We start from the raw sequence: 15,478 nt of genomic DNA, 5'->3' as shown, positions 1-15,478 counted from the left end.
TCATCTTCAATCTCTCTTTTCAGAGTGCCATAGTTTTCAGAGAAGAGGTCTTTGATTTCTTTTGTTAGCTTGATTCCTAGGTATTTCAGTTTTTTGGATGCTATTGTGAAAGGAATGATTTGCCCTATTTCTCTCTCAGTGAGTCTGTCATTGGTGTAGAGGAAAGCTATTGATTTTTTATGTGTTGGCCTTGTAACCAGCTACTTGACTGAATTTGGTTATTAAGTCTAGAAGACTTTTGGTGGAGTTCTTGGGGTCTTCTATATAGAGACATGAGAGTATCATGTCGTCTGCAAATAATGACAATTTGACTTCTTCATTTCCTCTCTTTATTCCTTTTATTTCTTACTCTTGTCTAATTGCCATGGCTAATGTTTCCAGAACTGTATTGAACAAGAATGGTGATAGTGCACATCCTTGTCTTGTTCCTGATTTTAGTGTGAAAGATTTCAGTTTTTAACCATTTAGTATGATATTGGCTGTTGGTTTTTCATAGATGGCTTTTATCAGTTTGAGGTAGAGACCATCTATTCCAATTTTTTGTAGGGTTTTTATCATAAATGCATGTTGGATTTTGTCAAATGCTTTTTCTGCATCTATGGAGATAATCATATGGTTTTTGTCCTTGGTTCTATTGATATAGTGTATTACATTGCTTGATTTGTGTGTGTTGAACCATCCCTGCATCCCTGGGATGAATCCCACTTGATCAGGGTGTATGATCTTCTTGATGATCTTCTGCATTCTATTTGCCAGTATCTTATTAAGGATTTTTGCATCTATATTTATTAGTGAGATTGGCCTATAGTTCTCCTTTTCAGTTGGGTCTTTCTCTGCTTTGGAGATCCAGGTGATGCTTGCTTCCAGGAATGAATTTGGGAGTATTGCTTCCCCTTCAGTTTCATTGAAGAATTTAAGCAGTAGTGGCAGTAGTTCCTCTCTAAATGTCTTGTAGAATTTAGCAGTGAAGCCATCAGGGCCTGGGCTTTTCTTAGTTGATAAGCTTTTAATTACATTTTCAGTTTCTTTGGTTGATATTGGGTTTTTCAGAATTTTTAAGTCTTCTTCATTCAACTTTGGTAACTCATATGTATCTAGGAATCTGTCCATTTCTTCTGTGTTTTCCATCTTATTGGCATATAGGTTCTGGCAGTAGGTATTGATGATCCTCTGGATTTCTGCTGGGTCTGTTGTAATTTCACCCTTTTCATTCCTAATTGCATGGATTTGGGCCTTTTCTTTCCTTTTTCTGATAAGGTTGGCTAAGGGTTTGTCAATTTTGTTGATTCTTTCTAAGAACCAACTCTTGGCTTCATTGATTTTTTTGTATCATTCTCCTAGTCTCCATTGCATTGATTTCTCCTCTGATCTTTATGATTTCCTCTCTTGTATGAGCTCTGGGGTTTTCCTGCTCTTCTTTTTCTGGAAGCTTGAGCTTCAGCATCAGGTTGTTTAATTGGGCTCATTCTGTTTTCCTAATATGTGTATTCACTGCTATGAATTTCCCTTGTAAGACTGCTTTCATTGTGTCCCATAGATTCCGATACGTTGTATTGTCATTGTCATTTAATTGAAGGAACTGTCTGACTTCTTCTTTAATTTCCTCAGTGACCCATTGGTTATTCAGAAGCGTGTTTTTCAATTTCCACGTGTTTATGAAATTTTTTGAGTTTCTTTTGCTATGGATCTCCAATTTCATCACACTATGGTCTGATAATATACAGGGGATAACTTCAGTTCCTTTGCACTTACTTAAACATGTTCTATGTGTGAGTATGTGGTCTGCTTTGGAGAATGACCCATGTGCAGCTGAGAGAAATGTGTATTCTGATTTAGTGGGGTGGAAGACTCTGTAAACGTCTGTTAAGTTCATTTGTTCAAGAGTTTGATTGAGTTCTAGTAGTTCATTACTTATTTTTAGTCTAGTTGATCTATCTATTTGTGACAGTGGGGTGTTGAGGTCCCCCACTACAATTGTATTAGTGCATATATGACTTTTCATGTCCGTTAGTATTTGTTTTATATAGTTGGGCACACTAGTGTTTGGTGCATAGATATTTATGATTGTCATCTCTTCCTGTTGGATTGTTCCCTTTACAAGGATGTAGTGTCCTTCTTCGTCTCTTTTAATCAGTGTTGGTTTGAAATCTACTTGATCTGCAAAGAGGATAGCTACTCCTGCTTTTTTTCAGGTTCCTGTCACATGGAGTATTGTTTTCCACCCTTTAACTTTCAGTCTATGAGTTTCCTTTTGAATTAAGAGTGTTTCTTGTATGCAGCATATTGTTGGATTTTGCTTCTTGACCCATTCTGCCAGTCTATTTCTTTTGATTGGTGAATTGAGACCTTAACAATGATGGTTATAACTGAAACGTATTGACTTGTCATTGCCATGACTTTTTCTTTTTGTTGGGTTCTCCCCCTTTACATTTAATTTCTTGTCATGCCAGATGGGTTCATTCTGCTTTGCTTCCTGGGGTTGTGATCCTCAATGTCTGTTCCTAGGCTATTGTGTAAAATTCTTTGGAGTACTGGTTTGGTATTCACGAAGTTCCTAAGGTGCTCTTTGTCATGAAAGTATCTTATTTCTCCCATCCATTTTGAAAGATAGTTTTGCAGGGTACATCAATCTGGGTTGGAGGCTGTTTTCTTTTAGGGCTTGGAATATGTCACTCCAAGCTCTTCTTGCCTTGATGGTTTGTGTTGAGAAGTCTGTTGTGATTCTGATGGGCTTTCCTTTGTATGTGATTTGTTTCTGTTCTCTCACTGCTTGTAGAATTTTGTTCTTCTGTTGGGTTTGTGGAATCTTAATAATTATATGCCTATGTGTTTATTTTTTTATTTGACCAAGGCTATTTGGAGTCCTATATGTCTCCCTTATCTGTATGTCAAGTTCTTTTCCCCTGCTTGGGAAATTTTCTGCCATCACTTCTGTGAACAGTTTTTTTATGTTATCTGCACTCTCTCCTGTTTCTTTCTTGACTCCGATCAGTCTTACAGTATTCTTCTTTGCATTGTCTCGCAGCTGCTGTATTGATTTCTTGTGGTCCCCTACCATTTTAAAGCATTTTTTCTTTTCCTGGTCACTAATTGCAATCTTATCTTCTATATCTGAAATTCTGTCCTCATATTGGTTCATTCTGCTGTGTAGACTTTCAGTGGAGTTTTTAATCTGGAAATCTGTTTGTATCTGTTTTATCGATTCCATTTGTTTCCTATGTTGGAATTCCATCATGTTCTGAGCTCCTGTCTAGATTTATTAATCATGTCTTGTACTATGAGCACAAACTCTGCTGTTGTCTGAGAAATTATTTCTGATTTCATTTTTTCCAGATCCTCTTTTTTTTTGCCAATTCAGGGAGTCCAGGTAGTTGAGTATCAGAGTATTCCATCTCATTTCCCTTTGGGGTTGCTATAGGTGATCTGGAAGCCTGGTTTTGAGACTTGTTTACATGTCTTCTCATTTCATCGGGAGTGGGGGTGTGCTGCTGGCACCCACATGGCTCACCTTCTGCGTGCTTATGGGGTGGTAAGGTGGCCTGGAAGCCTCCCCTTGTGTGCCAAGAGTGGCTCACCTCCTGTGTGCTGGCGGGGGTCTGTCCAGGTTAGTTCACTTAAGACCATACTCTTAAGTGAAAAGCTGCAATCTTATGACATTATGACATTCAGCAGACATATAATTCCAATGTAAAATTGTTATAGAAATTTCTGAATGCTTCATTTTAGTTTTTATACTTTTGTTACCATAGACCAGTAAGAAAATTTTTGGATGACATCTGTAGTAGTACCATTCTAAAACAAACCAGTCTCTCAGTCAGTTTTATCTTGCATTAGTACTTTTTAAAAAAATCTCATGTGATATATTTTGATAAAGGAAGAGTATATTTTTAATAAAGGAATGACTGCAGCCCTTTGGCCAGCTAGCATCATGGTGTTCCTTGTTAAAAGCCCTCGTGTCTTATCTCTAACATTTCAATATTGACTGTACTGTTAAAACAAGTACAAAGATACTAATTGCTGTGCACCATTAACACTACAATGAAATATCAACTTTTGTTGTGTGCACTTTATGTGAACCTGGTCTTTGTTTATACATATGTAAGAACTTTATCTTCTGTGAAAATTAACATAAGATTATTTGTGGCTAAATATTAATGTAGTTTCTAGTACCTAGCTAATAAAGCTTATTCTGGCATTAATACACTTTATTTTTAATGCGCAGTTTAGTACTTGTCAAGCTAATCTTTTAAAAAAGATCTTCCTTTTCAGTGGCTCTAGTACACATGCATGAGTCTCATTTGCATCGTGAGAGTCAGAGATTGCTAATACCTAGAAAACTTACAGCTGTAATTGTTAATGAAACATTTTCTGTGCAAAGAAGTCATGCTCAGTAATTGCAAATCATGTCACAACCTCTAGTCTACTGAAAGTTATAGTTGCTTATACCTATACCTTATACTTATACCTTATATCTTGAACCTTTTGTATTTGTGATAAGTAGATGAAGTAGTGTTATAGTCACAAGCACAGAGGAGATGAAATCATCTATGGAAATAAGTTTGCAACTGACACAAATCCTTTAGGAACCAAGTCCAACTTTTCATATAGGGAAACCTTTGAGGCTCACTATAAAAGAAGTAATCTTTATATTTGAGATATAGACAGACATCAAGTTAGATTGTTAGTCTAGGATTTAGGTATATAGAGAATTGGATGATCTTACATAGTTATATTCTTGGTAGCCTAATGGAAAAGTGAAATTCTCTCATGAGTGTTTGAGGCTTCAAAATAAGAATAGATTATGTCAGAATAAAGAAGCATCCTTATTCAGTAAATGTATTTATATTTGAAAATAATGTAATCTATAATTACTGAATATGATGTTCCACATAGTCATTGGTATTTTTCATATTGTTACTGATTTTTTTTTTTGGTCTTGTTCTATCAGGTACTAAGAAAGGTATTTTCAAGTTTCCCCTATGAATGTGAATGTGTCTACTTTTCTTTTTAGTTTAAGGTTATATGGTAGACATATGTGGTACTCTTTAATTATGTTATTCTGTTAGGTTGACCCCTTTATCATTATGGAATGTTTCTTCCTTTAGTTAGGTTCCTTGCTTTAAAGTGTACTTTTTCAGGGGTGGGGATTTAGCTCAGTGGTGCTATGCCCGCCTGGCAAGCGCAAGGTCCTGAATTCGATTCCTGGTACTGGAAAACAAACACAAAAATAAAGCCTACTTTGTTATATATTAGCATAGCTACCCTGCCTACATTTCTTTGGTTAGTATTTGCATAATGCATCTTTTTCTATCCTTTTATTCTCAGTTTTGTTGTGTCCTCATTTAAGATGTAAATGTTGTGTGAACCGTATAATTGTATATTTTATATCCCAATCCATCATCTTTGTCTTGTAATTGGTGTATTTACTCTTAATTATCCCATTTTTTGTTATCTTGAAAGCTTGTTTCATTTTTAATTATTCTTCTATTGATATCCAAGAGATTACAATGTGAATCCTTGGTTTATTAGAGTATAGTGTAAATTATTACTCTTGCCCCTTTGCAGGCAGTGCTAGGATGTTAAGATACATTCATTCTATTTACTTTCTCATCTTTTACACTGTTGTCATGTGTTTTAACTTCATTACATGTATTTTAAACCTCATTATGCTTACTACTATTTTAGCAGTCAATGTTTGTTAAGGTTTACTTTTCTGCATGTGCACAGTAGTGCATATCCATAACCCCAGCTACTTGGGAGGCTGAGGCAGGAGGATCACAAGTTCAAGACCAGTTTGAGCAACTTAGCAAGACCCTGTCTCAGAATAATAAAAAGTGCTGGGGAAGTAGCTCAGTGGTAGAGCTCTTGTCTAAGAATGCCTAAGCCCCTGGGGGTTCAATCCCCGGCACTGCAAAAAAGAAGAGAGAAAGAGGGAAAAAATCTCAGTATTTCTTCATTTTTCCTATATTTCTGTATTTCTGTCTGGGATTATTTTTCTTCCACCTGAATAACTCTGTTTCATTTTTCTTTCTGTGCATGTTTGCTGGCAACAAATTATTTCATTATGTTTCGTTCATTTGGAAATTTTCTTATTTCAGTATCACTTTAGAGGACTATATATCCAGTAGAAATTCTAGGTTCTTGTTTTTCCTTTAGCACTTTGAAGACATCACTGTAATAAGTTTCGATTACCATTGCTTTTACTGAGTTATCAGCTGTCAGTCTTAAATTGTTGGTTCCTGGAAGGTAACATGTCTACATGTCTTCTCTGGATCCTTTTGGATTTTCTTGTTTCTGCTTTTTAGCAATTTTGGTACCAGTGCTGAGAGTTGGTTTTCTTTTCTTTTTATTTATTTATTTATTTATTTATTTATTTATTTATTTATTGGTACTGGGGATCAAACTCGGGACCTTGCATTTGTGAGGTAGGCGGTGGAACACTGAGCTAAATCCCCAGCCTGGGATCTGGGTTGGTTTTCTTTATCCTTATTCTACTTGGAATTTGTAACCCCTCCTAAATTTTTAGCTCTAGTCTTTTATTGTTTTTTAAAAATCTCTGGACATTAGCTTTTTAAATATCACTTCTGCCACATTGTTTTTTCTTCTGCATGGTTAGTTTACGTGAACTTTTTAAAAAGTTTTTGATCCCTTTTACTCTCTTTGCTAAATGTGGTCCTAAATTTTCTACTGACCTGCTTCATTAATTCTCCTTTTACCTCTGTCCTAAAGACAGTTTTAGGCCTGTCTGAGTTCCTCATTTCAGCTGTATGTTTTCTGGTTGTAGACTTTCCAGTTGATTATTTTAAAAAATAGAAAGTAGATGGTGAAATTCTTCATCTGTCATGTCTTTTCTTGGACATCATAGTTATTTTAAAGTTCATGTCTGATAGCTCCTATTCTGGATCACCTGTGGATCTATTTCTGTTGGATTTTCCTCCTGGATCTGTTTCTTTCAGAGGTCAGTGACCTCTGCTCAGATGCCAGGTGCTGTGTAAAGCTTACTTCCAAGGGGACTCAGCTGTCCTCAGGTAGGCACTTACAGAGTAGGGCTGCTTGCTCTGCTGCATTGAGCCAATTATCTGAGCTCGAGGTAAGGTTGCAAAATGTGTGAAACTTCGTTCACCTTTGGTTCCCTTCTCCTGCTTTCTAAGCTGCAGGCCTCCCGAGGTCACAGTTAATGAATGGCCTACGACTCCTCTTCTCAGGACTACAAGACTGGCAAAACATTTTTGTGGCTTATTTATTTTGTTTTGTTTGTTTTGCTGCTGTCTGGTTTATGATACTTTTTGGCTTCTTGTACTATGCAATTTAAGAATTTGTCACATGCCTCTGGGAAAAACTGTTGAATGTGGGGGTCATATCTCTGCAACTCCCTTCTTTCAGGACACTTGGCAGCTCTGAACTCCAATTTTTGCCTGCAGCCCTTCGAAACTGCCGAAAGCTCTGATGACTTCTCTGCCTCTAGCAGCTGCCTTTGCTTGGCCTTGGTTTACACTGGACTTTGGCCGGCGCACCTTTTCTCTTTGCTGACTTTGCTTTGTATCCTTTCACTATAATAAGTCATGAACTGAATGCTACTATGTATGTGCTGAGTCTTCCCAGCGAATCACTAATCCTGGGCTGGTCTTGGGACCTCTGATAAACATGGCCATTCTGAATTTCTGTCAGGTTTGATTATCTCAGAGAAGCTAGTGTTCCAAGAATGATCAGAGACAGATGGTACTGTATTGTGATCCTTTTATATATGTGTGTAACTAAGGCTCATGGAAGTTAATTTTACCCTGGGTCATCTATCTAGTAATTCCTGACAGAACCAGGAGTTGGAACCATATTGAACTCTACAATTTCCCTGTTCTTTGATTATTTCTTATATTCTCCGAGTGTGTAATCAAAATTAATAAAATGTACTGGTTTCAGCTTTGGAAACTCTTGTGCATTATTGAGTAAGTTAAGCATTTAACACTGTCATTATGTCTAAGGAATGTTTTTTAGATCAATAGCAAAAGTAAGTTGCAGTTTAGTGACTTATGTACTATTTCACAGAGACAGTTTGTACTTTTTTTCAAGAAAAATATCACTAAATTAGAAAATTTCCTTTCTCAAATTAGATAAGTTTTCTGTTAGACCTTTACCTGAGCTCTTTGTGTGTGTGTTCATGTGTGCGTATATGTTGTACTACTGCTAAAAATTATTACTTGTATTTTCTGGGTAATTTTATTTGCTTTGTGGTATTTAGGAGATGTTGTATTTATCTCATAAGATAGACATCAAACTATATAAATAAAAATATCCTCTAGTATTTGTGCAGATAGATTTTCTTGCACTGCAGTTCTGACCAAGAAAGCCAGACATGATCAACAGCTCACAAATTTCTGATGTTTGGGGCGATGGAATAGTTTTCTGTTATGACACAGTTTTGGAAATTCTTCCGTAAGTTATCCTTGTCGTAGTCTCTTCTGACAAGTAGCTTATTCCCAAGGTTATGAGAGTACAGAGGGTTCTGGGTTGCAAAGGTAGGGAGAATATTTTTTATCCTGATGGCCTGGTAAAGACCATTGCCTGAGCTCTTAATGAATTGACAAAGATGGACTTACTTTTTCATTAAGAAGGTGGGTTTCACTCTTGTCAAATAGCATTCTAGACTTGCATAACTTAGTCGTTTGTAAACCCTTCCGCCTCTATCGCCTGACTTTAGCCAGATGACTTTAGGAGGTGGATGGGGCTATGCCACTATCTCTGCTGTAACCCGAGGGCTGTGTTTGGAGCCAAGTGATCACCCAAGGTCAGTGCAGCAGCAGAGGCCCAGAGCCCTCGTTTCCACCTCCACACAGCAGCCTATTTTCCTCAGGCCTTCATGTGGGACAGGGCAGAAGGTCCAAATCCAGGCATCTTGGAAAGTTAATGAGCTCTACTAGAAATAGACAGCATGCAGTTGAGGGTAAGGGTGAATTTTTTAAGGTTAGCTTTGTGTAATGTTTAATAGTTTAACATGAGAGCAGCCAGAAAACTTTCCAAGTCTGTATGAGCAGACTTATTTCTGTTTTCTTTAGAAATAAGCTAGAGTTATAACCCTTTTCTGCATGATTGTGATATCATACTGTGAGAAAGCTCTTTTGTTTTTGTTTTTTGTTGTTGTTTGTTTTTTTGACAGGGTCTCACCGGCCTTGAACTTGTACCAATCCTTCTGCCTTAGCCTCTTGAGTGCTGGGATTACAGGCATGTGCTACCATGCCTGGTTTAGAATGCTCTTTGAATAAAGGTTTTGATATTTTTCATTAAAGAGCATGTTGGATTTGTGGTGGGCTAAAATGCTATTGTTTCTTAGGATGAAAATTCCTTATAGAAATTGTTTTTTGTTTAGTCACCTATACCCTAAGAATTAAAATGCAGAATATAAGGATGTCACATACACTGGACCCTCGACTTATGAAACTAAATTCATTCTTGAGGGCCAGTTGTAATTCAGATTGGTCAATTGAAGGCTCAGGGTCCTCTACACAGCCTTCAAAGTCTCTCTCCTGTACACAGGCAGATCTCGGTGTCCTCAGAGAGACACTGGCCCAGGATTTCTCAACTAACTCCACACAGGAAAGGATGTTGTCATGTTCCTTCCAGAACTCTTTAAAGATTAAATCTGTAGATGAGACCATCTGGAAGCACACGTGGCCAGCATTTGGGTTGTAACTCAAGACTGTAAGTTAAAACTAAAATTCTGGTCATAACCCTAGTTGTTTGTATGTCAGGCCAGTCATAACTCGAGGGTCCACTGTGTGTATGTATGTATGTATGTATGTATGTGTGTATATACATATATATATATGGCAGCTGAGGCAAAACAGGTCAAAAGGAGTGAACTTAGCTGGGCATGGTAGCACATACCTGTAATCTCAACACTCCAACTTAGACCTTGTCGATAAGCAGAAAGGGAGAGAGAGAGAGAGAGAGGGAGAGAGAGAGAGAAAAGAAGTAGATTTAAGAAAGTGAAGGGGAAGAGAAGTAGTGGCACAGAAAGAAAACTAGTGCGGGGAAATGATGAAATGTTGCTTAGACATTCTTTTTCTTGCAGTTTTAAAAAGGATTGACTCCCTATCTCATGACTCTAGGCCAGGTTACCTAGAGGTCTTTATTTTAGGTGAAGATTGCTGTGAGAGTCATAGGAGGTGATGTATACGAAGACAGCTCTTATTGTTAAGTGGTAGAAATCTGTGTTGGAATTATTAATAAGAGATGACTTGCTGTGATTGCTCTGATTGATGATTGCTGTGATTGCTCTTGTTCCTTCAATTTTTTTCACTAAAGTAAAATTAGTGGAATGGGGTAATAAAAAAGTTGATGATTTTGCCAACCTTATTTCTTTTTCATAAAACATTCAGCAAACATATGTCATGTCTGCAAAGTGTCAGGCCTTTGTAGAGCTCACAGGAGGCAATCATAAGGGCAAGTCACAGTTCCACACACACAAGTGGGTGGTTCCCACTGCAGGTGACATGAGACAAGATGGCACCAAGGAACAACATCAGAAGATGTGTTTGAGCCGCTACGTTTGGAAAGAAATATGAGTAGTTAGGAGTAGAAAGGTAGGAAGTACCGCTTGTGCAGAGGAAGCAGTTAAAAATTTATATTTTTAATATAAAACATGGGGCAAGGAGTGGTGAGGAGATTGGGTGGCCAACTTGCTTATGGAAAATTTTGATTTGTATGACTGCCTGAGTGGGTGATTTGAGAACATGCAGAACAGGAGCAGCCTCAGTGGTGAAGCAGTGAGTTTTCACCATAAGACAGTGTGTGACTATATCTAGCAAGCCGTTCAGTTCAGTGGAGGTATTTGAGCTTTACATTTACATTTAGAAATGACCAGATCACAAATGAAAATGAATGCGTTCACTTGGAGAGCTTGCAGATAAAGAAGGCTGTTAACCAAGAGCTTTTGTATTGTGTATTTTTGAATTTTGTATATTGTATATTTTTGAGGAATACACTGTGAATGACAAGCACATGTTCATCACTGAGAAGCAAAAAAAGAAGAATGAAGCAAATCAGAATAGAGGGATATCAGACCTTTCACCACAGTGAAGTGCAGCAGAGGGAGCAAGTAAAAACGGACTGGAGAATGGCCATGGGAAGCGCATTGTGAAGGCTGATTTCTGTGAAGTTAGGGATTGCGGTCTTCAGCCTTCTCCTTTCTTCTGCCTTGGTGTCTCCCAGCTCCTTAACCTGACTTCCTCTGTCTTCCCTGACTCTCCTCGCTGTCTTTGTCTGTCTTTCCCCACTTACCCCCACAGTGTCCTTGTCTGTCATGCGTGCTTATCCCCACTCATGTTGCTGAGTGAGGACTGGGTGCCCCTCAGTTTCTGGAGGTGCTCTGTGTAATGCACCTGGTGAAGCTGAGGCTAGGAGCATGATTTTTTTAGGACCCGGAGAGACAGGAATCAGTATCAGGGCCAGTGTGTGTTATCAGACTAGAATGGGAGGATGGAATGGGTTCTATACTCTTATTCCTTGTTCTTATTGGAATATATGAGGCCACAAGTGGAGTTCACGTCACAGGATGATGCATGAGGCAAAATCAAGAACCAGCAGGGTCATTTCACTTTCCGCAGCCAGAGCCCTGAACCTTCCTTGTTATATTGCTTCTTAATCTCATAGGAGCTTGCCGGAGGTTGTGCTCTTCTGTCTTAAAAGTATACATCTGCATCTGACACCAAGATTGCTCCAAGTTTTCTTGCTCTCACAGAGCTTTTAGGGCTTCATCCTGGGCATTTTCTTTGCTTCTAAACCGTATTTCTTTTGTTCTGTTTCCTCACTGACTCACAGCTTTCTCTTTAAACTTGTTCCTTGAGTTCAATTGATTAACTTCCTAGTATGTTGTCTCCCGTACAGAATTAGACCCTGCTCTGACCTGAATGGACTTTATGTACACCGATCTGTGCCCAGCTGGGGGAGCAGCACTGTGGCCATGCTGTCCTTAGATGTCATGGCTGTCGCTCACCCACCCACACACCATGTGGATCTGTCCTCTTCCTGCTGTGGCCGGGCATCTCCATGGTTCTGGTTGGTTTCCCAGCACCAGTACCAGTACACAGCTTTTGAGCACATATGTCTCCTCCGTGCATTTTCATTATCATTTCTTCTCCAGCAAGAAGGTAAACAAGTGTGTGGCCAAAGATTTGGCTTTTCCCTCTTCTCTCCTGTTCTTTTATTTCGGTTAGTTTTTCACGTATTCTCTGAAAAGTCAAGGAGGAAGAATGAATGAATTATTTTTCAAGAAGAAGAAAGCTAGTAAAAGTTATTTTCAAAGGCACATAATCTTTGCTTGTAATCCTCCCCATAAAGGCCTAAGGGACTCATTAAATGTTTTAGTTGCATAACCAAAAACTGAAATTGTTTTTGTGTTAAATATGTTGTGAAGTCTCACACAGTCCTCCAAGCTGTTCAGTTTAATCTATTAGGACTACTGTAGTTTTTTGAGCTCTTAACTTTCAAGAAGAATTTTGCTACGTAGTATGCCAAGGTGGCTTTCCAATTCATTTTTCTCTTTTTTAAAAAATTAGCAAGATTAAAAGCTCATTAGAAGGAAAAAAATACTTTTCCATCTGAGTTTTGCTTTCTGCTGTCAGAAAATTAGAACCATATAATCCCTTCACTTCCACTTCCTACCTTAACGTCTACATATCCAAATTGAATTTAATAGTCACTTGCAGGAATTCTCACATTTTTAGGTCCCTAATGCCATCTACTTTCTGCTCATTTGAATAGATTATTGTTGCTTTTCATTGTCTGATTTTATAGCTTTTAATTGCTTCAGCTATTGGGAATCTTTTTGGAAATAGGTAGAATAGAACCAGACACACACTTGTATGAAATTAAGGTAGGTCTGGTCACTACCTTAGGGACTTTCAACTGTTTCTTTTGTGTTTCTTTGGCATGTGTGTGTGTGTGTGTGTGTGTGTGTGTGTGTGTGTGTGTGTAAATCTGTCAAATGGGGAGAAATCAAAATAATGTGATTTTTCAAAAAAAGAATATTACAGAACCTAGTGGAAAGGTTGTCTTAATCCCAGACAACCTAACGTAATGAAATATTTAGAAGCACCTAGTGCTTTTAAGCAAATATTGTATCCTGTACCCCAAGGGAAAGTAATTAACCTGGGTATAGAGGGTTCACTTGCTTTTCATTTTTATTCTAGACCAGTGGACATTGTGGGGATGGGTGTATAAGCTGTGTTATGGCTGCTAATCACTTTATAGACTTAAGGTTTCAGTGTGTTACTCAAGGAACCTACGCGATAACCACAGATTTTGTAAGCCCTCTTAAAATGATCTGTTGCCTGATCTTCAGTGACTAAAATAGAACTCTGAAATTCCTAATAGCCTGCAAATTGATGAGATCCTTCGGAGTAGTGTCTCAACGAGTCTGCTGTTATCTCTTCTCTGTCCAGCCAGTGCGCATTGCCACTCTGTGATGTAACTGAAGACATAGCATCTCACTCCCTGTTGTCTTTACAAGAAGCATTCAGCTGTTATGAATGCTTACTTTATCCATTTGGGTAATATTTATGAAGTTAGTGTAAATTATTTACATTGGAATTAGAACTAATGCCATATGATGAGATGATCTTAAATTAGACCCTTGAAATCTCACAAAGGCTTGTGTGTTCTGTATGTTTTGGCTACAGCCCTACCACTTACGTTATGGACGAAGATGAACCTCGATTCCTTGAAGAAGTTGATTACAGTGCAGAAAGTAATGATGAGTTAGACATTGAATTGGTTGAAAACGCAGGAGATTATGAACCTTCTGCTCAAGAAGAAGTGCTTTCTGACTCTGAATTATCACGAACCTTCTTACATTGAGCCTTCTGCCATCTCTTATTAATTGCAAAGAAGAAATGAAATGTCTTGGTTTATAATAGACAGAAAATTTGAGAGAAATGAGCTTACAAAGAACTGACTCAAAAAGACAAGTAACTTGGGCCTGTTTGGTTTCAAGACAATAAATATATTACTAATTCATGATAAAACTGGTACTTGTTTTATTTGAGATGTTCAGTGTGCTTTATATAGCATTGAATTATCAAATAATGGATTTCCTTGAAAAAGAACCCTGAATATCATTGCATGAATTTCTATCACCTTTGGTTATATTGTGCATCAAATGGATAATTTTGAAGTTATCAGAATATAAAATTAAATTCTAGAGTTGCTGAAAACTAATATATATGTATGTGGATTTCTATAGATGTGTTTGTGTGTAGGTGGATAGATATTGAAGATAAGGCTGTTCTTCAGAATCATGTCAACTGTTGGATTGTGACTAAAGTAATTCAGAATTTGCCCTGAAACCATTACATTCTACATTTAACAAATTAAATAAAACTATATTAAACACTGTATTTATTTCGTCATCCTTTTTAACCAGCTCCAATTATTTGGTGCATAGAACTTTGTGAGGATATTATAAAAACCCAATATTTGAGCATTTTGATAAAAAGTTTCTTTTAAAAACATCCTAATTTACTAATGTTTAGATTTTGATAGTATAGGTGTACCTGTGCCTATCATAAAGGATAGATTTGTACAGCTCTTTTGTGTAAAATTGTGTCTCATTGTTCTCGGTTTGTTAAGAAGCTTTAAAGACACCATGAAGAATGATCTGCTGTTAAATGTGAGTTTGTATATTGAGCTGATTTCACATCTGTGAACTGTGTGCCACATGGTTAGGCTCACTAAAGTGCATTTACTTAGGGCCTGCTGATACTGGCATTGGAGTTGTAGATAGCTGCAATGAACTGAAATCTTTTCTACAGTGATGTCTTCCTGAGTTGCAGGCTTTAGTCTGCTGCAGGAATGACTTTGTCTTTAAACAAAATAGAGAAAATCCAATGACTATGGATAATTGCTTTAAGCGTTAATTTTCTGTTGTAACAAAACTCTGAAAGATGCTGCAACGGCAGATTCTTGCCAGGATTTGGGTGCTTAGGTTTTGGTATATTCCTTCCTCACTTATTCCTAGATTAGAATATTTTTTAAACTTATTACAATGGAAAACAGTTATAAAAGTGTATTACAGATTTATGCATTTTTCAGTTGATAATTTTCTTTTGAATGGTATTTCATTCACCATGTAGATTCTCTCTAGTGTCTTAGGAACCAGGCTTAAAAACATAGTATGGGGCAATTGAAAAAGTGGTCTTTTCCTTTAAAGAGTCTATTAATCTCAAAAAATAAAGATTATGATACTGAACCAGTTCTATTAATCTGGAAGCCTAATTTAGGAAAGAGGAGGATAATTTAACAAAGTATTATTTATTTAAGCACTTATTTATTATAAATAATTATTTTTATATATAAAGCAATTGCATATTATAATTATACTTTTTTCAGAGACTAGATTGTGGAACTATGTCCATGTATGAATTTTTATTGGATTTTACAGAATTAGAAATTAAAAGCAGTCAGGTATGAAAAGCAATTATAGTTA

General features: G+C 37.2%; 1 protein-coding gene across 19 annotated transcripts in view; it reads left to right on the top strand.

The window, feature by feature from the left end:
• The window catches only part of Agtpbp1 (ATP/GTP binding carboxypeptidase 1), a 205,994-nt gene extending 191,604 nt beyond the window's left edge, over positions 1-14,390 (top strand). For 9 of the 19 annotated variants that reach the window (XM_087204808.1, XM_087204799.1, XM_087204809.1 and 6 more), the window contains one exon: positions 13,674-14,390. In XM_087204808.1, the coding sequence (XP_087060934.1) occupies positions 13,674-13,703 (30 nt within the window). In that variant the 3' untranslated portion in view covers positions 13,704-14,390. Of the gene's footprint in view, positions 1-7,383; positions 7,927-11,880; positions 12,144-13,673 lie in introns of those variants that run through there. The other 10 variants (XM_087204794.1, XM_087204798.1, XM_087204797.1 and 7 more) reach the window with 2 other exon arrangements.
• Positions 14,391-15,478: the final 1,088 nt, after the last annotated feature.

Source organism: Heterocephalus glaber, unplaced genomic scaffold (genome assembly GCF_053883595.1).
Source record: "Heterocephalus glaber isolate CG9 unplaced genomic scaffold, H.glaber_assembly_v1.0 deba00000546, whole genome shotgun sequence".
In the NCBI taxonomy this organism is placed as follows: Eukaryota; Metazoa; Chordata; class Mammalia; order Rodentia; family Bathyergidae; genus Heterocephalus; species Heterocephalus glaber.
This window is presented reverse-complemented; position numbering and strand designations above follow the sequence as displayed.